Below are 25,949 nucleotides of genomic sequence, written 5' to 3'. Positions count from 1 at the left end.
TTGACGGAATTTAAAAAAAACGGACATAAAAATATCCTTCAAGTTCATTTTTTTGTTTTCTGCGCGCTAGAACGGTATTTTTTCCCACCGTGAACCGCGCATACAAGTTTTTCGGTATTAATAATTTTCAAACCCAATTTTCTCATAGAGGGGGCTATAATTTTTGTGATATTGGATTCATGGTGAATAAAAAATAAGCTACAAAAGTACCGTTTAAATTTCCAAATATAGGGTATGGATACTAAAACAAAGTGTAAAAGTCCCTATCGACTTAAGAATTTTTTAATGCACCACCAAAGTTCGGCCCCGCTTATCTTAACGACGTTTTTACTTCTTTTCATTAAAGTAGACACAGCTTCCACATAAATAAACTTTGGCGGTCGATATCATGAACAGTACAAATACGCACTTTACCATTGTTATGGCTGGAATTCAGTAGAATAGTGGTTACCACCATACATTTTTGTGAAAAATTGTCAATACATATCCAAGTTTTAATATAATCCCCTTTAAGGTCCCATAATATTTTCGGCATTCTTAAGTTTAAAGACGAATTTTCTCATCGAAGTTGTTGTAATTTGGCATATCGGATTCCAGGAAGAACCCACAACCACCTATTGCAAGTTTTAATGCACACCACCTGTTGGAAGGTATAAAAAGTTCAGCCCGTTTTAACTTAACGATGTATTTACTTGTTACTGTGAAGTTAAATATTTCAAAGTGGGTAAGCAAACATTCGATTGCTTCGATTCGATTTTTTCCAGTAGCAAGCAGTCAGTATTGTTTGTTTCAGTTAAGTTAAATATAGATGGAATCGGAAATGTAAATATGTACCTAAAAATGTAGTAACGTATAGTTTCAAATCCAAACATATTAAGTATTTCGAGGCCTACTGCGATTCGGCAAGTCGGAATTTCGCCTTCAGCCTTATTATACCAAGGAGTAAAACAACATAGTCTGCCTAACATTCTGGTTTACTGTTTATAATGGTAACCCATAGAAGCAGTAATAGAATCCCTTGTGATGCCGCCTGTTCTACTTTGTCCCTGGTGGGTATATCATGTATGACGTATGTTTTATACGTCTTAAATGTATATCATTAACATTGCTGTTTATTTGGTATCAAGACCATTCTGTATTCCTGCCAGACTTTCGGAGTATTCGTGCATATTGTATTCGAAATACCAAAAAATGGGTACACTCCTTATGTATTTGGTGTTTGTAAACTTAGTTTGAACAAAAATTAAAATATAATTCCATCAACCCTATTGTCTAGCGAAAGCAAGCTAGAAAACCCTATCTACCATCCGCTAAATTACAAACTAAATTGTAGTTCCGCGTATGATATAACCTTTCATTAAACGAATGTAAACATCATCAATATCACAGATTTGTGTGGACATAAAACAACTGTCATTCATATCTTTAATATCCCATCCACCTAAATGAATACAGTACATACATACAGTACATCGTATAGTATATTGTTTACGAACAAGGTAGGAAAACAAGGAAATCGCATCACAACAACTACCGAAGAAATGCATAATAAACAACATCATTATGCATTATATATGTACATATGTATGTTTGGTTATCGCCGAATTACATGATACCCTAAATAATAACAATTCAAATTGTAAAATGTGTTTTTTGTTTTTAAATCTGTCAAGCATCAGAAATTGACGAGCAGCACACTGACCTAAAGTCAATTTAATTTACTCCATCGATACGATAATACGATACTCAAGTAGGGTAACATCGATGACATGTCATAAACATATATATATTAAATACAGATCACAACTGAGGGCAGTGATCAACACTCGAACACATCAACAACAACAACAGTTGTCTGTCATATTACAGCGATACCAACAACAGCTTTTATTTAGCCAATCTGACACAGTGTTAGCTGGCCGGTTGGCTGGCTGGCTATTGCAATGGCAATGGTGGACATCAACATCAAACCAGATCGTTGTTGATTTGTTTACGACTTATAAAAAAGGCATCATTAAATATGCACAATATGTACACAAACAATAATATTATAATAGCAACAGAAACAATAATAATAATAAATAATAAACAGAATGAATAAAACATTAGCATATCTACATATATAGAAAATATAACAGTAAAACCTCTATATTATGATCCAGTATAATTTATAGATACTTGTGATGTTTGAAGGCGGTGTTTAATGAAAAATCAGTAATGCAACGGGAAGATAGATAGATAGACAGATAGATAGGTAGATACTATCTGATCTGAACGTTATATTCGTTTCGTTTCAATGAAACTCTATTAGGTTAGGTTGGTTTACGCCATAACATGTCCTACAGTAGGACATATACATAAACCAGGAAATGACCTATTGTTTTGGATGAAAACATCTTGAGATTGGTCTCCCCATAGTTTTAAGAATTCTGAATTTTTTGTGAAGTAATTCAGTTTTTTCCATTCACACTCCTTTAGTTCATGAAGTATAAATTGCCAAGAATTGGGTTCGTAGGCTGTGGAATAGAAATGTTCCAATGTTTCGCTGTCTTCCTCACACGATCTACTCCTTTCGCTTCCCTGGCACCCAACCTCGTAGAAATGTGCCAGCAGGCTGAGATGACATGTGAAAATACCAGTCAGTCATGTGAAAATACCAGTCAGTTTGCTGATTTCTTTTTTGTTAAGTGTTTAGATTAGCATAGTCTTATCTTCATCTGGATCTCCCAGTCCCCTCGTTATTCCAAAGAATTTTGTGAGTCGATTTCGCCTATGGCTTCATTTCTGCGTGTTGCGCTAAAAGATTTGGCATTGTTCACACGTATAGTGGGAAGGACAGTAACAATTCTGGCGAATAGTTTAGCTATCCCATTGCATATTTTTCGGTACAAGACCAGTAAAGTGTATACACTCCATTTTAACAAGAACCTCCGCATGTAGGATCGGCGAAGTGATGAATTTCATTTCACGATTTTTAATAAAATGTACCAATTAATATTTGTCTGACGTGTAACAACAGCTACCAGATGGCATTTGTACAGCATGCTTTGTGGACTTTTGTATTGTTTACGCATTAACTTTTTTATCCACCGAACTGCTTCATGTCGAAAACGCGATTACCAAAGGTGCCCCAGTCTCCCCTATCAAATTACAGCCAATTCGGTTGAAAAACTTGTCCAAAATCCCTTGAATACCGCATACGGGGGGTACCGTTATATGGGGGCTACCCTGAAACTTGGGTCAATGTTAATAATTTTTAGTAAGGATATGTGTTATTCAATGAGAACCTAAAATACCAAATGATAGCCAATTCGGTTGAAAACGTGTCCAAAATCCCTAAAATACCAGATATTGAAGGGTACGTTATATTGGGCTACCCAGAAACTTGGGTCAGTATCAATCATTTTTGGTATGGATATGTGTTATTCAATGAGAAACCAAAGTACCAAATTAGAGCCAATTCTGTTGGAAAACGTAACCCTAAAACGTGGCCCGTATGCAATATATGGACCATTTGCTAAACCAGACATCCCAGGAGTACCTGCAATGTCTGTGCAAAATTTCAGAGCTCTATCTTAAATATTGCGATATCTATCGACAGACAGTTTCTGATATTCTGATCAAGATTAAACATACTCTGCGATGTATATTTCGAGGTGCTACAAGGAATGACAAATTTAATATACACTCCACCTTATGGTGGATGATATAGAAAGGGTTTTATAATGGCTAGCACAATCATCAGATCTTCACCCTATCGATTAATGCATTGCAGACCTTCGTGTAGATAGCATTTACTTACCACGTGTTGCCGCGGTCTCCCTCTTTCGTAATAGTCTTTTTGGGATATCCGGCCAAGGGCGATTACGATTCAGCTTCGCTGTCCTCAGTCGGTTGATTCTCTTTGAATTGGCTCAGCTTTCACTCTATATCAGCCGACGGAATGCTCCTGTTTTTTTTTTTTTGCTCTTTTTTCGCCTTCGAGTGGAGGGACTATCAGGTTTGCCATTCTGATCATCAGTTTGCTATTTGCACTTGTCCCCCCGCCTTTGTATACTCCTCTTTGCTGCTCCGGCATTCTATGGCGGTTACAATAATCTTACCCTCGTGTACTGAAGCTCGAAATTGGAGTTTGGTTGCTGGCTTTCTCGGAAGATTGGTTCGAAATTGGCCAAACTGTGGTTCTAAACCCGAAGGTTGGGCGACAAGACACCCACATTTGTTTGAGAAACTATTAAAATAAAAAAAGAAATTATATGCGTAAGGACATTTAAAATGTTCGCTGTGAATTTTGGCAAGACTATTATGAGCAGAACACAATTGTGGCATAACCCGTTTAAGGAAGGCCGAGAAGATGCCAATAACTATGCTCGTCCTGGTAGTTTAACCACGTCAATTACCGATGAAAATATTGAATCATAATGTCACAACTGGTCATAACGCGCCAGCTCGCACTCCTATGGTTATGCCTCAACCATGGTATTCACTGGACTTTTCCTTCTCTCCAAAACTGTATGGTACAGGTAGTGTACCATACACGATGTTTTTTTATTTTATTTATTTATTTATTATTATTATTTTTTTTTTGAGGTAAAATGAGATCAAATAATAAAAAATAAAACTGAATATAAAATTATTTGCAATTACAAAAGTGAAAATGTCCATTTGAAATAGGTATTTTGGCCAGTTTTTGTGACAAAATTATACAGCTTTGGATAACATTTTCATTAACTTACACAACGAACATGATTTTTTTCCATAATATTGGGAGATCTCCTTGTAAAATGTTAGTACGAAAAAATTGTTTCTTAAAACAATTATACCTGCATCCATCTATGATTCATACTTTTAGGAAATTTTAGCAAAAATATTCAAAATTTGGTGATTCTCACACAATCAACATAATTATTACCTGCTTATCCATTAAAAGAAGTGTCCAAATTACGCGGATATGAAAAACATATTTTTATGATTTTGGGATAAATATTACAAAACCACATACAGGTACCATATCAAAAACGAATTTCATATACATATCAATTATTGGAATATTCTTTATGATTTTTGCACAGGTATTTTTATGTAATACATTTTTCCGATCAGCGCAATCGATTATCAGCCAAAATGTAATTTAATGGAATTTTCAGTTGCGAGTTGGCATCAGATTGAATTTTCACTAGACGACCTTTTTTAGTTATAAAATATTTATTATGTTAAACTATTGATGCTAATAAAATATTACTAATTTTTAATAAAATATAAACATATACAAATTTAACCAGTGAGCGGAGCAGTATAGTCGGACGGGGCCGACCATACGATACCCTACACAACTACCACGAAACTCAAATTTTCTGCGGATGTTTATTTCGAGACTGGGCAATATTTCGTGATATTTGCACCCTCTTGCCCGATTAGAGGTAAACAGCACCTCTTCCTCACACTGACATATTTTCCGAATATTACGAGTATTCAGTACAGCTTTTGTCCAGATTCTCTTCACCGTGGGTTGTGTTGTTCGGCTTTCATTTGAGGTCTATAGATCGACTCGAAAATAACACAAAAAAATAAGTTTTCGGTCCACTTCATTCCAAAATTATTATCTGATCATCACCGAAAATTATAGGCGTTGTCCTTAACCATAACTGGAACCTCATGGAACATTTCAAAGCGATCAGCGCTATAGTTCCGCTCTCCAGAGTGATAATGGGTTACTAAATAATATACGAATACGGAGATACCTGTAAATATTTAGGTGTAACTCCCACATACAACAATATAATTGGTCTTAATTTAAAGGTCAACCACTCATCTTGGATATAATATCAACTTACGCCATTGAATACAAATTTTGTCATTTTTCACACAAAAGTCAGGGTCCATTTGACCCGCTAAATATTGACCGATCTTCCTCCAAACAGGCATGCTTATTCTTTGGCCCGATCCGCTTCTCCATGCAAAATTTCACGATGTTCGGACCATTGTTGCGGCCTCTGGAGCGACCACAAAAACCGACAAAAATTTATTATTTGGTCCATTTCATCCCCTAAATATTAACCGATCTTTCCCAAAAACAATAGGGGTCTTCATTGGCCAGAACCCATCCTACATGCAAAATTTCCTGAAGATTGGTCCATACCTGTGGCCTGTATCGTGTTTACAAATTATAGTGGCCAGACTGACGGACGGACGGACAGACACACATGTCTAGATCGACTCAGCTAGTCGAGATATGACGATCGGTATACTTAAAGGTGGGTCTAGGACCAATATTTCGCGGCGTTACAAACATTTGGGGCTGCACAAAGCTATAATACCCTGACAACATAGTTGTGTAGGGTATAAAAAGTTTTCTGTTTATTAAATCTACTGAAAAACAATAAAAATATAAATTTTATTCATACAAAAAATAAAATATAATAAATACATCTTTTTGTGTTCCGCCAAATGGAACACTACGATTTTTAGTGTTCCGGCAAGTGGAACGCTACGATTTTTTAGTGTTCCGACCGCTGTACACTACGATTTTTAGTGCTCCGACCGCGGTACACTACGATTTTTAGTGCTCCGACTGCGGTACACTAAGAATTTCGTTGTGCTCCGGAACAGTAACACTAAAATATTTTTTAATGTTTGTGTACCGGAACACTAACGCTAAAATTTTTTTAGTGTTTGTGTTCCTGGTACGGTACACTACGATAGTGTACCGTTTTTTGCGAACACTGCTTCTAACATTTTTCATTTTTGATCATATTTTATATAAATATATTATTTTATAAAATGTGATTCATAATAATATATTGTCATTCTGTAAAAATGGTTCCACTGTTGTTACAGAGTCTAACCAATATACATATTGCTTGTATCTATGTATGTTCATATTTATATATACGGGTGTATTCACTCCTATATATTGTTATTTGGTATCCATCCATATCCACAAACGTTGTTTTGGTTTTTTTTTTTTTGTATTTTTTGAAATTTTAAAAGTAAACAAAGGTGCATACGAACCAACGAACGGGCAAGCGAATGAACCAACCAGCCAAGAATGACAATGCTGACAATAATAATTTTTGTGCCTATTTCTCTTTGCTTTTTGTTGTTCAAATACAAATAATCACGACAGCGGCAACAACAACACTAGTGAAAATGCTAAGGAAAATAAATTGAGAAATACTCGTTAATGACATTGTGAGCCGACGACTTCAGAGGCCATTACAACAACGGCCGGCAGAGTATGTCGCACGCCAGTGTTATATTGTAGCATTGATGGGTAGATGGATGACAACGAAGCGGCAACAGCAACAGCGACGACGACACTACTTTCCTAATTGCGTAGGTGTGTTAAAAATCGTTAGACAGCGAGACCTTTTCGTGATAATGAAAATAGTTATTTTCATCAAAACTACCCACCTGTATGAATAACTAAGTAGAGAATTTTAAACTTCCCAAAATCATAAAACAAAACCCCATATACATGTCGTCGAGTGTGCCTTTTTTTAAAGGTTCTTTGTATTCCAATTATGAGGAAGTGAAATGTATACTTTTTCAGATGGCAGAGGCTGAACCAAAAAGGTTTAGAGATATGCTACATTTGAAAAAAATGTAAATTAGGAATATGAGATATCAGTGTCGATATTTAAGACACACAAATATGAATATGAGTTTCCTCCTACTCCCAGTTTAATTTCAAACTATGACTCATTATATAAGGTATAAGTATTTTTGGGAGGAAAGTTTATGGGATATATTTTATAAATTGTAAATTGACTATAAAGGTTTCTTATCCCACACAGCACTGGAGTGCTGGTTATTATGTTCTGTCCTCCCATTTGTAACATGCAGGGGGAACTATAATTTTCATTATTTTCTTTTCAATTTTTTTAAATTGAGTATTTTAAGATCCCAGTGGATTGAAAACCTCCAAGTCGAAAACAGCCAATATTAATTATTTCGAACGGAATTAACTTTAGCATGGATTATTATTATTATTTTGGCAAAATACCAAATCACAGCTATTTTTGTTGAAGAACGTTGTCAATATCCCAAAATACCGAAAATAGGGAGGTTCCGTTGTATGAAGGGTATACCTAAATGAGGACCAGTAATGATATTGTTTGGTACGGGTTAAAAATCCACTGTAAATAATAAATACCAAATTATAGCCAATTCGGTTGAAATGCCCAACTGAAGCTCTTTAAAATATTCTGCAAAATTCCTGCCCCTATTGAAAATTATAGCAGTGTACAAAAGCTTGTTTCGATCGGACAAACCTTCGGAGTTTGCTGCACTATTTAAAGGAAATTGGAAATAATATATGGGAGTTGTATCTAAATCTGATTCGATTTTCAATAGGATTCGTCCATGGCCAATAAATTGAACTGTGCCAAATTCTAACTCATACGGCTCATAAATACAACTTTCATTTACCATAAGATATTTGTAGACGAACATGCATAAATCGACTTAGGAAGTGAATTTTGCATATTCCCAAAAGTAACTATGGGTCTATCTTCCTCCGTGATCTTAATTTTACTGCATAGTGCTAAAAATACTTCCACTGGTCCAACAATGGATATATTGCAGATGGGCTCAATAATTCTCATTATAGCACACATAAATTATATATTCGACCTACTTCAATCGAACATAACCCATGTTATTCCGGACTGAGTTTTTTTTTTTAATTGTGAAAATTTTGGTAGAATCCTTTTGCTTCATGTAACGGCCTAAATCATGCATGGTAGCTAGAGGTGGGCGGATCTTAACAATTTGGTATTCTGAGCAAAATTTTATGTTGATTGGGCAGATCTACGTCATTTATCGGAACTTTGGAAACTAATTATAAATGTGATTTACGAACATGATTGTATAACCCAAAAGTAACTACGTCTGGGCGGATCTTAACAATTTGGTATTCTGAGCAAAATTTTATGTTGATTGGGTAGATCTACGACATTTATCGGAATTTTGGAAACTAATTATAAATGTGATTTACGAACATGATTGTATAACCCAAAAGTAACCACGTCTGATACTTGAGGTAGAAAGTCTATGTTTCGTACATAATAAGATTGTCTGATAATATTTCGACAACAAATTTCCTCTCTAAACTAGATATAACATAAACCCTCAATGCAATCCGTCAAACCGGCGTTTTAAAGTGTCAAACACCTTTAAAAACAGATTTAGTGTTTATTTGGCATTTTATTTTCCTATTAGGCAGAACATTCCTAAACCAAAGAATTTCTCCTGTAAGCATGTAAAATGTATAATAAATTAATATTTGTTTTATACCAATAACGTCTGCATTTATCTAAACAACGCCATTTAATAACAAACATTTATTTGTTTTCTAATTCAAGTCTCAAGTGTACACCTTTGGGAATTGCTACCTTCCCTACGGGGGACTTATGCAAATTATCTGCTAATATAAATTAGCAAATATCCACAAATGACCAGTTAACATAACCTAACCTAACATTATTGGCTGGTATCAACAGATAAAATATCGTCGGTTGGCACTGATCGATGGCGACATCGTTTGCGGTGATGGCGGCGGCGACGACGACAACGATTATTGACTCTTCTGATAGGGAGGGGGTCCGTTGTTCACAGCCACATAGAAAAATATTGTAATAAAATATATGAAAAGAAACAAAAACAAAAAAAAATAGTTGGAAAGTGATTATCATAAAGTTTAAACAAAACAAAAGCAAATAAAGGCACAACGAACACTAAAAATGTCAACAATGAAGAAAGATAATGACAACAGCACTGCAGTTGACAGCAGCAACAACAACAACAACGGCAACATAGCAACAAAATGAGTACAAAAAGTCAAACAATGAACGCCATTAAATTCAATGGATCGCGTTGCTCCGAAGAATATTCCTCAAAACTATGGGCATTGGAGCTCGGATTGAATGCAATGCGATAGATAGTGGGAGAGTGAGCGGAAAGCGGGAATAGAGCAACACATACATAAATGAGATTTCATGCAACAAACTGTTTCAGTTTTGTCATAATAATAATAACAACTAAAAAGAATTATATAGATACCCAACGAACATTTTTATTGGAATTACGTATGAGTTTCATCAAACTGATATGAAGTTTTAACATTATATCATTATCATCAACTTTTTTTCAATATTTTATGAAAAAAAAACGATCAATAATGACAAGATCTACTTGGTTCGATATGACAAAAAATAACGTCTCTGAAATTCTCCAAATACCGAAATTGAGGGTACAGTTATATGTGGGCCTTGCCAAACCCGAAAAATCTCATTTCTACTACTAAACACCCTTGTAGTTTTTTGTTTCCTGTTACTCCTCTTGGGAGCATGGGGCTTCTCAAAGCCCCGTTAGGGATAATTAAATCGACTTCCGACTAATCGATAAATAGACTTTTTGTATAGAAAAGTCTAAAAGTCTAAGTGGACTTTTGACCTTTGAGAAAATCGCAAAGTCGGCTTTTCAAGATCGACTTTCGATTTACTTCATAAATTCTTGGTTTATTATCACAAAGCGAAAATTGTCCAAAAATTACACATTCCAGAACTTTTTTAGTTGGTAAAAGTCGAAAATCGATTTTGAACAGAATTTGGACAAAATCGGAAGATCGAAAAGTCGACTTTTTAGTCAAAGGCAAAAAACGACTTTTTGGTCAGAGGCAAAAGTTTAAAAGTCGACGAGCACCGCTATTTTGCTTGCTTATTTTTTCTGAGTTCTTGGAGTTACTTGGCCGATCTCGATTTTTTATCCATGGGTATTCTATTCAAATGGCCAATTAATCTCCATCTACTTAATCTACTTTTGTATTGGTTCCTCGTTCGTTAGGTTCCACAGCTTTACATTACTTATAGTGTTGGGCCAGTATATTCTGCATATGATCATGAGACATCTGTTTATGAATACCTTTATGTTTTGCAAGCCATCTTTCACTGCCGTATAGCAGAATCAACTTTATAAATGTTTCGAATATTTTAAGCTTGGGTTTCCTGGAAATATGTGAGTTTCTCCATACACCGTGAAGTCGGCCGAATGCTGCACTCGCTTCTGTTAGCCTCTTAATTACGTCTGTTTCTGCACCACCACTTTTTGTTAAATTGCTTCCGAGATTGCAGAAACTATCGAGGTATTCAATTGTTTGGCCTTGCAGCATATTTACTGGTATTGTTAATTTTCATGAATTTGTTTCCAACCAGTCTCTCCAGATCTTCTACTTTTGACTGCATATTGGATATCTTGTGAGAGAGGAGGCAGATATCATCCACATAGTCTAAGCCTTCAAGCTGTCGGAAGAGACTCAATGTTATGCCTCTCCTCTGAGAGCAGACTTAATGAACTTTATTAACAGTTATGGTGGCAGAGGGTACATCTCTCTTATTATTCGAATTATTTTCTGGGGTACTCCCTTTTTGACTCGGTCCACACAACTCCTATTTGGTGTGAAGCATGTTATTCTCTCAGAATATTTTACACTTTACTTTGAATTTTTTCTGTATTGTGGTTGTCAGAATTTTGTATATGGCGCTGAGCAGGGTTAAATCCTCTCCAGTCGCCATTTTTCGGTAACTTCACAACAATGCCTTTCTTGCAAGTTGGAGGCAGTCTCTCTTCCTCCCAAGCTGCGGTTTCTTCGCCGGCTTTTAGCGCTTCCGCCTGTAAACCATTTTGTTATTTTCAGTGGTGTTTCTGACGTTACTGATTTCTTTGAAATAGAGGTGTCCAACGAAAAAATTCTCTGAGAACAAATGAGAAACAGCCATATGAAATGACTTACTAAAAGAGAACGTAGAGCGAACTTTTTTATACATGTAAACAAGGGAACCAGTTCCCATGCTTGCACATCATTACTTTGAAATATTATCTCCATCTCTGAGTATGTTCATATTTATTTGCTGGTAGCCAAACGTTACGATCTTAAATTGTTTGGCTCCTGTTACACCTTAATTTGTTCGGTGTAGCTTTCTCATGTTATTCTGGCTAGCTGCTTCCTCGGCTATTTTTGCCAGATTTTCTTTTATCTTTCCTTGCTACTTTCTTCACTTATTCTGCTACTCTTTTGTGATATTGTTGTTGTTCAGCTGTAATTTGATAAATTAAATTCCCAGTTCATCTGATATCCCATTTTTTCTCTGTTTTGGACGTAGTCTAACGTCCAATGTTTCTTTCGCAACTTGGTGATATGTCAATGTGATGTCTTCCGATTTATGATATTGGTCTATTGGCAACTTTTCGCGTATTGCCGTAACTAGCGTGTGTCTTACAGTGCTGGAGTAGTTGTTTTCACCTGGTGTACCTGATAATTCTTAATTGGGCATTTAATTTTTATCTTGATTTCGCCAATGATGAGCTCGTGCTGGGTGTCAATGTCAGCTCCTCTTCTATTTCTGACTTCTGACAGTAAGCTTTTCCATCTTCTTCTAACGCATATCTGATTGCGAGTATTGCCGCCAGGTGATTTACATGTGTATGACCAGCTGGAATGATTTTATGACTATCTCACCGTTATTTTTTTTCCATTCCTGAACGAGCGTTGGTGTTATCGTTAAATTCACTCATGAGAATCACAATGTCTCTTCTCCAAATGTCATTAAGTGTAGCTGTTAATAGTGAGTAGGATTCATATTTCACAGTATCTTCAGCGTCATCCGTGGAAGTCCACTAGTAGTAGCAAACTTTCAAAGCTCTATCTTTAATATTGCGTGCTCTAGAGAGTGATCGGCTGTACGCTGTCCTAGTTGATGAAGCTGCCATCTAGTGCTGTCTAGAAACGTCGTATCATTGAATTTTTGCAGTGGTTGCTGGTCCTTGATTATTTTAGTGTTGTAATTTTCCTCTAGGTGATGCTATCTCCTGTCATTCCAATATTTGTGTTAGCGTTACTTAACATATAGTTTTAAAAAACGGCTTTTTTATTTTTTAAATTCCTATTCCGCAATGTCCGCATCCGATTTTCTTTTATTTTTTGAAAAATTTATTTATTTATAGCTATCTAAAATATTTCGACAATGTACTTTTTTCATAATCTTTGCTATTCTGACTAAAAACTGATTCGCACCAAGTAAACAACAACAACATACATTTGATATGTTTCTTAAAGTTTATATACCCAACACAACTGTTGTAAGGGTATTATAGCTTTGTGCAGCCTCAACAGTTTGCAATGCCGCGAAATATTGGTCCTAGCCCCACCTTTAAGTATATCGATCGTCATATCTCGACTAGCTGAGTGATTCCATTATAATTTGTAAACACAATACAGGCCACAGTTATGGACCAATCTTCACGAAATTTTGCATGTAGAATGGGTTATGCCCAAAGTAGACCTCTATGGTAAAGATCGGTTAATATTTAGGGGAGGAAATACTTCATACTTGTCGGTTTTTCTGGTCGCTCCAGAGGCCGCAATTATTGCCCAAGCATCGCAAATTTTTACACGGAGAAGGGGACTGAGCCAAAAAATAAGCATGCCAGTTTTAAATAAATATTGGTCAACATTTAGCGGGTCAAATGGACCCTGGCTTTTGTGTGAAAAATTACAACATTTGTATTCTGTAACGTATATATTTACTCTTGAAGGGCATTGACCCAAGAGGAGTGGTTGGCCTTTAAATTGATACCAATTATATTGTCGTACTCGGATGTGGGAGTTACACGTAAATATTTACAGGTGCTTATGTGTTCAGATATCATTTAGTAAACCATTGCCACGCTGGAGGGCGGAAATATAGCACTGATCGCTTTGAAATGTTCCATGAGATTCCATATAATAATCAGATCAGATAATAATTTTGGGATGAAGTGGACCGAAAACATAATTTGTTGGTGTTTTTTTTTTCGAGTCGATCTATATGTCACAATTATAAGCCGAATATCACAACATAACCCACGGTGAAGGGAATATGGACAAGTAATTAGAAGGATTATACTGAATATTAGTAATATTCACGAAATATTTCCCAGGCTCGGTGTAAAAATCTGCACACAGTTAGATTTCCGTCGTAGTCCGACTATACTGTTCCGCTCACTTGTTAATATACAGTGGTGGTCACAGAATTAAAACATTTACTGTGGTAAACATTTTTTGATCAGCCCTTGATTCGTTTGAAGTATTTTTGAAAATTTTTTAATTCAGAACACTTCGATATACTGTACTTAATAGATTTAGTGTGAAAATGGAAAATTATTGCATGCAATTTTTCCATAAAGAACGGTTTTTATGAAAATACATCGACTTTTAAGTGGCCATATAATTAAAACACTGTGTGTTTTTATACTTTACTGCATTTTTTGAAAATATTTTTGAAAAAGCTCTTTAATTTAGTTAAAATATGTAAACTAAGCACCGATAAAGTCATTTACTGATAAAAATTTTTGAAAAAATCTGTAAAATCTATCAAAATCGCCAAAAATTTGTACAGTACACCTTACATTCAGAAAATAACCCTTATTATAGAAAATAAAGTTCCGAATGCACCAGAAATTGCCAGAATTAGTAGAAAACTATAAATAATTCTCAGAATAAATAAATATTTGAAATAAAAACTGAAAAAATGGGAATTATGCTAAAAGAACGACTCAATTTCGAAAGCCTTTATTGAAGAAGGCCTGAATATTCTTGCAGTATGTGAGGAAATATCGATTGATATTGGCATTTATTATATCAAATCGATTATTCAAGTAGTACAGAATATATTTTATCAAAAAATATATCAGTCACAACAGAACGAACAGAGATCAACACCTATGCTGACGAGAAAACGATTCTGGTACACAGCAGCATGTTTGATGGTTAACTCTTGACCCTTAAAATCTATTGAACATAACAATATTTTTCCAAAATAATATTTTTTGAATAGAATAATGTCCATTTAATCTATTTTACCCTAAAAGAATGAAACAATTTACAATTTGACAAATATTAAAAGTCTTGTGTTGAGCATCAAAAATGCTGCTGTGTGGCAGAAACTTTTACTCGTCAACATAGGCGATGATCTCTGTTCTTTCTCTTGTGACTGATATATTTTTTGATAAAATATATTCTGTACTACTCGAACAATCGATTTGATATAGTAAATGCCAATATCAATCGATATTTCCTCACATACTGCAAGAATATTCCGGCCTTCTTCAATAAAGTCTATCGAAATTGAGTCGTTCTTTTAGCTTAATTCCCATTTTTTCAGTTTTTATTTCAAATATTTATTTATTCTTAGAATATTATATAGTTTTCTACTAATTCTAGCAATTTCTGGTGCATTCGGAACTTTATTTTCTATAATAAGGGTTATTTTCTGAATGTAAGGTGTACTGTACAAATTTTTGGCAATTTAGATAGACTTTACAGATTTTTTCAAAAAATTTTGTCAGTAAATGATTTTATCGGTGCTTAGTTTACATAATTTAACTAAATTAAAGAGCTTTTTTAAAAATATTTTCAAAAAATGTAGTAAAATAAAAAATCACACAATGTTTTAATTATATGGCCACTTCAAAGTCGATGTATTTTCATAAAACCCGTTATTTATGGAAAAATTGCATGCATTAATTTTCCATTTTCACACAAAATCTCTTAGGGGCAGTATATCGAAGTGTTCTGAATTTAAAAATATTCAAAAATACTTCAAACGAATCGAGGGCTGATCAAAAAATGTTTACCACAGTAAATGTTTTAATTCTGTGACCACCACTGTATATGCTATTAATAGTATTTTTTGTAGCTTATTACCACATTTCACAAAATACAACCCTATTATTTAACCCTATGCTAGTGGTAAGCACCCTCCGTAGTTTTATTCATATAGTGAATACAATGTTTGCTGGGTAGCTCCGTACATTCTAATAGATACACTTTTATGTATGTAACCAAGCCATTTTCTTGTAAGTGTATAGGTGTAATTACCATAAAGTGTTAATTTATGTAGAGCTTTTTTGTTGTTTTCGTTACTTTTTTGTGGCAAACAACTAACCAAACACACAAACTTAGTTGATTTTACACAGTACAGCGATGCAAACAACGATGCTGCTGCAGCGACACAATCATCTTATGGAGCAGAAGAAAATAAAATGTTTTGCCGCTTTTCCCTTCGATAAACTTATTTCTCTCTGTGGCAGTTGTCGATGTCGTGTTGTTGTTGTTGTCGTCGTTGTTGCTGTTGTTCCTTCGATTTGTTATTTAAAGGCAGAGAAACAACTACTGGTTTTGGTCGATGTATGGTTGTGTAGTTGTTGTTGTTGTTTTTTTTTTGCTTATTTTTTTTTGTTTTTGCCGTTGTTTACACCAACCATCTCGACTTTTTTATTTCACTTTGTTTTGAATGTTGTTGCTGTCCGTTTTTGCTTTTTCTCTGAGCTCTGCCTATTTTATTTTTCTTCATCGGTTTTTGGTGTTCAAAATAAACACACTTATCTGTATATACAATTAAATGGTCGAATAAACAAACGTATCGTGGAAATGAGCGATACGACCGACAGTCGGACAAACTGACTCATGGACATAGGGACGCGATCATTGTGGATCGACGCAGCGACCGACATACGGCAAGAGTTTGTAGTGTTATGTTGCCGTTCTTTCAGTATGGTAAACAAATATATATATAGAGAGAGAGGGAGAGCGTGCGAGAGTGCTAGTAGTTTGGTTTTTCTTTCGATTGATTGTGATATGAAGAGGAAAACAAAAATCAAAACAAGTATCTCACAATTAAAGAAATCCAACGAATATTTTCTCAATGCATACTACACTCATTCATTTGTAGGATTGCCATGGTGTTATAATGGTGGAGTATAGCGCACGGGATTGAGTATATCCCATAAGTGGGTGTCCGGCTATCAAATGGTGATGTACATTCAGCTACTAAATTGGGAAATTATTAACAGGTAGGAATATCTAAACAAATAAGGTGATGTATTTTAAATCCAATAATATTTTATTCATTTGGTTCCAGCAAAAAAAGCCGTAAACCTAATTGGGTCAAAATGTATTTACACCACGCCGATGGTGCGAAGAGAGGTTGGCATAATCAATTGATATCACCAGTCATCCAAAAGAAGAGGTTATCTTATACCAAATAATTTGAAAGTCAGCCTCTTACTAGAACCAAGTACACTTCTCCGGTGAGAGCAAGATCAACATTCGTCCAGATGGTTGTGTTTCTGTTTGGAGAAAGCCTAACAGAGAATATGACGCAAAAAATCTGGAAGCAACTGTAAAACACAGTGCTGGAGGAGTTATGGTGCGAGGTTTGCAAGTCTTCTGCAGGTGTAGGTGAATTGGTATTTATTAGTCTTGGGCAATCTCGTTCAATTCAGCAATCGAACGAACTAGATCATTTTTTATAAGTGAACTAGGCCGTTCACCTCGTTCAGTTGCTTATATCGTTCAAATGGATACTCAGTTTAATTGGCATGGCAGCGCATTCCAATTAAGTTCTGGCCTTTACATCGGGACTTTCCTATCTATTTTCTCCACTTTTTAAAGAATGGTGATCGATGGCATATAGCTCCACGGTTATCTATGGGGTGTGTTTTACTTTTAAATGTCACTTCATATTTTTTACTGACCCTCCATAGTCAAAATTGTGCATTTTTGAAAATTTGGAACCTCATATCTATATACTTCCCGAAAACACTTCCCCTGAAAAAAGTTATGTTGTTGTAATCAGGAAACAAAAGTCTAGACTTTTCTGAGATGTAACAAAAAATACAAATTTTTGAATAAAACAAGTGAAAAAGAGTTAAGTTCGGACGGGCCGAACTTTGGATACCCTCCACCGTAGATATACTGACAGGTACTTGAAATGAAAATATAGGGAACATACCAAAAAGTGACCTTTCAACAAATTGATTATATAAACCATAATGTACACCAAATACAAATTTCAGCACTTTTTAATGGATATTTATACCCTCAGCCTTATGGCTAATGAGGGTGTATACACTTTGATGCAGTGAAAATGTGCCTCATCGAAATATTGGTTCTAGACGCAATGTTTCTTTGGACCAAATCCATTTCAGAAAATACCACGACTACAAAATACCACATTGGAGCGAATTCGGTTGAAAAACGCGCTCAAGAACTCAAAAATTCCGAAAATTCGGGGTACCCTTATATGGGGGCTACCCGAAAAAATGGACCTATAATTCATAATTTTTTGTGGAGAGATTTGGAACCTATTAAGAACTCAAAGTACAACATTACAGCCAATTCGGTGGAAAAATGCGATCAAAACCCCCAAAATACTGAAAATTAGGGGGTAACGTTACATGAGGACTACGAGAAAAAGTGGACCTATATTTTTAATTGTTTGTGGAGACATTTAGTACCCAATAGGAACCCAATGTACCAAATTTCAGCGAATTCGGTCGAAAAACTCGCTCAAGAACCCCAAAATACCGAAAATTGTGGGATACCCTTATATGGGAGCTATGCCTAAACGTGGATCGATATATCCATCTCAAACTTGACCTGCCCGTAGACAACCCAATGCAAAATTTCAGATTCCTATCTCAATTCCTTCAGAAGATAGAATATATATACTTTATAGGATCGGAAACGAATATTTTGATGGTGGAGGGTATACAAATAGTCTATATTGGGGTATTTTTGGAAATTTGGAACCTCGAATCTCGGGAGAAATACATTGTAATCAGAAAACAAAAGGGTATAAAAAAGCTCATCCCATATTTCTTAACAACTGCTGATATTTAACAACCCTACCCAGTAGGAGCTCCACAATTAACGATGTGTTTGTTGTTGTTTTATCTGGCGTTTCTTGTTGGTTTCTCTGTGTGGAGCGCTACACACAAATACAAGAGACAGAACGACCGTACGCACGCGAGTACATATGGGCTCTATAAATTTCTCTATACTCGCACCATAGCCACTACTGACACTCTTCTGCCATTCGGTCGGTTTGTTGTCGCGTACGCCACAAATGTACGCACACAGCTACACACAGCCAATTGATGTTGTTTTTGTTTGCTGGCCAACGAGTATAAAAGTCTCAGCACACAGCTGTTTGCCAGTTAGTTGCTTTGAAACACTGCTGATATTCATAGTGATACGGAAAGACACTGAGATAAGAAACTCAAAACGGAAAACAAACTATCTCCTACAATCCCAACGAAAGTAGAACCAATTTTTACGTAGTGTTTCCAATCTATTATGAGAACATTTCTTTAGAATTGTTTTGATTAGAAATGAACTAAAGTGAAATCACAGAATATCAGAGAGCGTGTCCAATAAAATATATTACAAAGAAACAGAAAAAAAAATATAATAAAAAATAATTCAAAGTTCAACTAGCCGATAGACCCTAACTAACTACATACAACAACAAAAAATAGATACTCATTTTTTGTTGATGTTGACATGCATAAAATAACAAATTGTAGCAATAAAATTTTAATGAATAAAGTGGCCATTAATTAAATTGTATTTAATACAATAACTCGCATGCATCTAATAAAAAAAGAAAAACAAGTTCAAACAAAATACATTACAGCAAATGTATATATGTATGCCTCTAATATGATCAAATTAGTAATTAATTAAATAAAAAAAAATTAAGAACCTAACTGCAATCAAAGCCAAGCTTTGTGTGATAACTACGCGTGCGCATATCTGTGATTGTGAACAAAATATCTTATATATAACCATACCACCTTACTACTATATAAACAAATCGTTGTCCCCGGTGCGACGTGATCGTCTCAACGTTCCATCATTTTCAACATAACCAATTTTAATATAAGTCATCACGCGAATCAACAACAGAACATGGAAGTGCTAACAGTGCAGAATCAATTTGCCGATCAGCATTACAGTGATATTACAGCTACTAGAATACGAAGTAAGTATTGTAAAAGTTTCTTTGAATTTTAGACATGAGAGTTTTCATCGATATTTGTATTCATATAGTTCAAAATTTGTATCTTTAGTTCCTATTATTTTTGTTCATTTAAACATACATAGTACGTGATGTTTTGAAAGCACGTGTTATCAGAGCAGCGTACAATTAAACATTTGTTTATTAAAATACATTCAAATAAAGACCTTGACATATTTTTTTTAACATTTTAAGATTATTCTGTTGTTATAGTGCTATGTATCAATGTGTATTATCCCTAGCCTAACAACATATATTATTAATCAGTTTGAAAAATATATATATTTTTAGATTCTAATTGTAAATAAATATTTTAGAAGATGTGATATTTAAAAAATTAATATTAAAAAAATAATAAATTATTAAAATCCAACGGTACTATAAATAAATATCTGATATTTCGTAGAGGATTCTTAAAAAAAAATAAAATAAATAATTTTACTGTTATGTGGGGCTATAATAAAACAGAGATCAATATTAATATTTTTTGTTAGTGAGATTTGACAGCCAATGAGAATACAATATACCAAATTACAGCCAATTCGGTTAGAAAACCTCACCAAAATTTATTAAATGAGAACCTAAAATACCAAATAACAGTCAGTTCGGTTGGAAAATACCGAATAGTGGGGGATTCCGTTATATGAAGGCTACACTAAAACTTGGGTCAATATTAGTAATTATTGGTACAGATACATTATAGCCCATTCTGTTGGAAAGCCTGTCCAAAATGTCCAAAATTTCGAGTATTGGGGAGTGCCGTTATTTGAGGCTACCCTGAAACTTGGGTAAATATTAATACATACTTTTTGGTACGTTTATATGTTATCAATGAGAACCCAAAATAATAAATAACTGCCGGTTGGAAAAGGCGTCCAAAACCCCCAAAATACCGAATATTGGGGATACCGTTGCCACTTACAATACCAAACATTCTAGGAGTACTAGCAATATTTATGTAAAATTTCAGAGCTCTATCTTAAATATTGTGATCTCTATAGTGATTTCAAGAGACAGAAAGACATGCGTAAATTGATATAGAGTCAAATCGGATACTAGATGCGCGTCATATGAGTTGTACATGATTGTTGTTAATAATTTACCAAAAAGAGTATAGATTTAGACAAATATTGGGCTCTGCAAAGTTTAGGTCAAATCGAATACTACCTATTTGATTGGATACTTTGTATGATATTGAAAATTAATTAAATGGTTGATCATTTCGTAGAGGAGATACCAGAAATATTTGACGGATATTTCGAACCTTCGAAGGGAGGAAATTCACGATGTTCTAAGATTAGATCAAAATGGTTACAGACGAACCAAGTTTTCTGAAAGGGATTTTGTTCAAATTCTAAAAGTTTTAACAGACAATTTTTGTTTCTATAAAATTATGGTTTCCAATTGCAGCTGAAAATTATTGATTTTATCGAAACAAAAAATCTACATGAAACCTGTGAATGATTTTCCATTAAATTCTGGATAAACTTATGTATGAAAAAAATAAAAAACAATATTTTCACACGTCCCCCAAATAAGCCAATCAACCTATTTTCATATCGAATATTTGTTGTTGGTTTCTACAAAAAAAAAAAAAAAAAAAAAAAAAAATAATTAATCACAATGATAAATTAATAACATTTGATATTGTTTTGTCTCAAAAATTTACACTAATTAAATTTTGTTTTTGTTTTTTTGTTTAATAACAAAATTCACATTGTAAAGAACCCAATTTGAAAATACAATAATTTTGGTTTGTTTTCTGTCCAAACAAATAATCAATCATAGTTTATAATTAATTTTTGAAATCTTTATAATTCTTAAAATAGATTCTAGATAGCTACCACACATTATTTAAAAATGGTGTGGATCATAAAAATACTTTTTTAAGTTTTGAACGACATTAGCAAAACAAAACAAAAGTAAACGAATTAATTATAAAAACCAAAAAAAATGGAGAAACTCAAGTTTGACCCCCATTTTTTGTTTGTTTCAAATGTTTTGGAAGTTTCGAAGTACAAAATGGTAAACATTTTTAGGCATTTTTATTTTTTAATGGCAGCAATTTGAATATCATATAATTTTTTTTTTATTTTTGACAATAAACATTTGTTGTTTTGAATATTGTTTTTTTTTTTTGGTTATTTTTAAGCTTTAACCCATAATTCAAATAATATCTAAAAAAATGCTTAACAACAACAACACCTCGAAGAAAACAACTTTTTGTTTATCTGTTAAAAGCCAAACCAACTTCACACTTCTATTAAGTGTGACAACTACATAAATTATATATTTTATTATATTATTTCTATATGGATATAGAAATGCATATGTATTTGTTCCACTTGGCTTATTTCCAAGATTTTTTTATATATCGTATTTTATTTAGATTGTAAACAAACAAAATATCTATGTCTACTATGTTTAACGACTTAAGTCATGTCTAGATATTTCCAAACAAACAAAAAAGAAAACAGATTCTCGTAAAATGAGATTTTTGTGTAGGTGGTAGAGTTCGAAAATGGAGTGATCAATAAAGTTGTTCATTTTATAGAAATTGTAGTATTTTTTGAGAATATGTACGAGGTTTGTTCATGTATTTATGTTGCGAACTTGTCTACAAAAAAATAAACTTACTCCAACATTTCTTCTAAATAGTGAAACTTACCTTGTATTGCTTTATTTTGTAATTCCACTTTCAATTTATTTTACATATTTTGAGTAACTTTATGATCTTTCCAATATCGTTCTATTAATGGTTTCTAGCCCATATGTTTAGTTTTGTTTTTCTTTTCTAAAAATTACCCCAAAACCCATTTATCTTTTTAAATTAACATATACAGCTCAATTAGTTGAATTTCCTCTTAATTGATTTTTTCTCTTTCTGTTTATTTTTAGATTGGTCAAGATCTTTAAGCAATAACGCACAGGAAGAGCAACAACAACAACACCAACATTCATCACATCACCATCATCATCATCTACACCACACACTACAAACGGAGGAGGAGGAGCAATTCGACTGTGATAGTTGCATTGATGCGGCCGCAGTGAATGAACTTTCACAGCGCCTACTCACCGAATTACGCGCCGCCAAGACGCGTAACCTCACCTGCACCGAAGTCTCATTACCCACAGATCTCACCCAACGCATTGCCAGCGATATTGTACGGGTATCGGAACGTGAACCATGCGGCATTCGTGGCTGTACCGTTTTCGTTGAATACGAAGAGGAGGCTAACAATCTCAAACGCATAGCAAAACTAAAATTGGACCCGGAAATGGTATCCACCTTTGAGGTTTATCTAACCTTGCGTCAGGACAAAAGGGGCTGGACCGCTTTACTGCCGCAATTTATCAAGGGCCTGTCGCGCACCATAACAATTAGTCCCGATTACAGCATTGTTAAGCGTAAATTGTATTCGCACGACAGCAATTGAGTTTGCTGGCCTGCTGCATGCATGTCCCGAGACAGCCATAGTGATGTAAGCAGCAAGAAAGAGAGAGAGAGAAATATCGAGAATGAGTGAGAATGAGAAGAGGGGGTAACATAAGATCTTGGTATCTTATTGACAATTATTTGCCCACTGATAGATAGATCGAAAGCTTCTATATTTTTGGAGGCATAAAGTATTGTAAACCCCATGCCAGGACACCTGATGATATCCTGCTGCATGGCGTTTTGATGGCAAAGCTCATTAAATGGGCGCCAGCAAATTATGCATAAATACATACATACGTAATTTAATTGTTTTGTTAAACAAATATTGAAAAAAAAAAAAAACAAAAAGTATTTTGAATTCATCATCCCACCTATACTCACCACTGTTGTAATCGTAGAAGCATAAATTCTAAAATAATGTATATTTTATGTTTATGATTTTCTATTTATTTAAGGAAAAAGAAAACAAAAAAAAAATTAAAGAAAAAACATGTTTTTTACAAAAAGAAAAAACACAATTTTGTGTACGTGCCCATTGACCGACAGAACTACAAAAAAACAGAAACATATGGACGCAATGACGGGCAAACTCACAGACTGACGTAATGTCAGCCACACACAACTAGAAAAAAACATTTCTTTTTTGTGAGGTGATTTCTGTTCTTTAATTGCCACGATTTTGTGGGGCATGCTCACACACACACACGTACATAGCAATACATACATGCATACAACATAACCGGCAAAAGAAAACCCATAAGTTTCCCTAATCACCTCCCTTCAACCGGGCCTTCCTACACACAGTGAGCATTAAAGATACAGCAACAACAACACATTTTCCAACAACAGCCCACAAAAAATATGATCTAAAAGCAAAGGGAATGAAAAAAACACTCATGAAAATTGTGATACTGATTAAGTTTTTTAGTAGTTAAGTACTAATAAACTAAAAAACAAACAAATTAAGATAACAACAACAACAAAAACATTCATAACAAATACATTAGATGATATATGAAAGATAAAAAAAAACTGCGTTGCTGGCAAATTTGCAGAAAAACAAAAATAAATTGTATTCTTCTTAACCCCATACCCCACTAAAAAACAAACCCCATGTCAAAAAACAAAAACAAATTGTTCTTAATTAATATTGATCTACAAAATAACAATGTTCGCCAAAATTATTTATCAAAAATAAAAAAAATGTTCCAAAACAATTTGGAATGCTTATTGTTCTCATTATTCTTAAACACAACAACAAAACAAAGAATGTTAGTTAGGCTATTTTGCAATTCCTAAATTGGTATTCATTGAAAATAGATACTATCTTCAAGAGTTTGTAGTTTTATAATGCCTATTTTTTATTATTATTATAATTATTATTTAATATTCAAAACAATATAATAATAATTATTAATGTATAACGTATTAGCTGTAAGTGTTTTTTAATTAATTTATAAAAGAAAAAAAATACAAAAAAATATGTGAAAACATAAAAATCAAACAAATAAAATCTATGCAATTTTGTAGAGCAATAATCTGCAGAATGTGTTTGAAAAAATTTAATGGATTTTCTTTTTATTTTATGGGTTGTATAAGAAACAAAGCTCAACAGTCGGACAGGCCGACTATGTGCTACCCTTCACCACTTTGGGTAAATACAAGAGATGCCCGTGACATCTACCACTTGTTATGCTGCAACACAGTGTGCTATCCGAAATGTATCCCGACACAAAATCCAATACACGTTATTCTAGGTTCGATTTGGTACGCTGTGCACTCATTTGTCCTATGCGGACAAACTTTAGTTATTTGGCACATCATTTTGATGGAATCGGATGAATATATATATATATATATATATCTAACCCTGGAACGTCTTCATTCACACACGCTGCGCTATTTACATAAAATCGGACGAAAGTATACATGGGAGCTATATCTAAATCTCAACCTATTTCGACAAAACTTCACGGATGTCAACCTGTAGTAACTTAAATACGGTATGCAAAAATATGTCTCAATCTGACATCTAAATCTGAACCGATTCCAACAATCGGTTCAGATTTACATACACCAATCTAGACTTAATTCAGTACTCTGTGCAAAATGTTGTCTCAGTCGGACAAATATTGGCAGTATCGTGTTCCATTTACATAAAATCGGACGAAACTATATATGGGAGCTATATGTAAATCTGAACCGATTTCAACAGAACTTGGCATATATCATCTAGACCCAAATCAGTACTCTGTTCAAAATGATGTCTCAATCGAACAAACATTGACAGTATGGTGTATCATTTACATAAAATCGGAGGAAACTATATATGGTAGATATATGTAAATCTGAACCGATATTCTCCAATTTCAATAGGGTTCGTACTTGGGCCAAATATGTGACATGAGCCAAATTTCATCCAAATTCGAACATAAATGTGACCAACAGAATGTGTGATGTATCTACATAACCCTTTATGGTCCGATTTTTTTTCCCCGTAATCATAAAACAATTTACTATTCACAGATTCAATACAACTATCCTAAATAGGATACGAACAAAATTTGGCATCGCTATATCCTTGCATTCGGTAGATACAGTACATT

At 34.1% G+C, this 25,949-nt stretch overlaps 1 protein-coding gene across 1 annotated transcript; it reads left to right on the top strand.

Moving 5' to 3' along the window:
- Positions 1 to 22,864: 22,864 nt before the first annotated feature.
- LOC133338532 (protein scylla-like) lies at positions 22,865 to 23,341 on the top strand (the record flags this gene model as incomplete). Its single annotated transcript, XM_061546700.1, has 1 exon — positions 22,865 to 23,341. A coding segment is annotated over one exon (477 nt), but the record flags the coding sequence as incomplete, so codon positions are not given.
- Between the last annotated feature and the right edge of the window lie 2,608 nt (positions 23,342 to 25,949).

This window comes from Musca vetustissima, unplaced genomic scaffold (assembly GCF_032173495.1).
Source record: "Musca vetustissima isolate MV318-11 ecotype Yass unplaced genomic scaffold, APGP_CSIRO_Mvet_v1 utg361, whole genome shotgun sequence".
Taxonomy (NCBI): domain Eukaryota; kingdom Metazoa; phylum Arthropoda; class Insecta; order Diptera; family Muscidae; genus Musca; species Musca vetustissima.
This window is presented reverse-complemented; position numbering and strand designations above follow the sequence as displayed.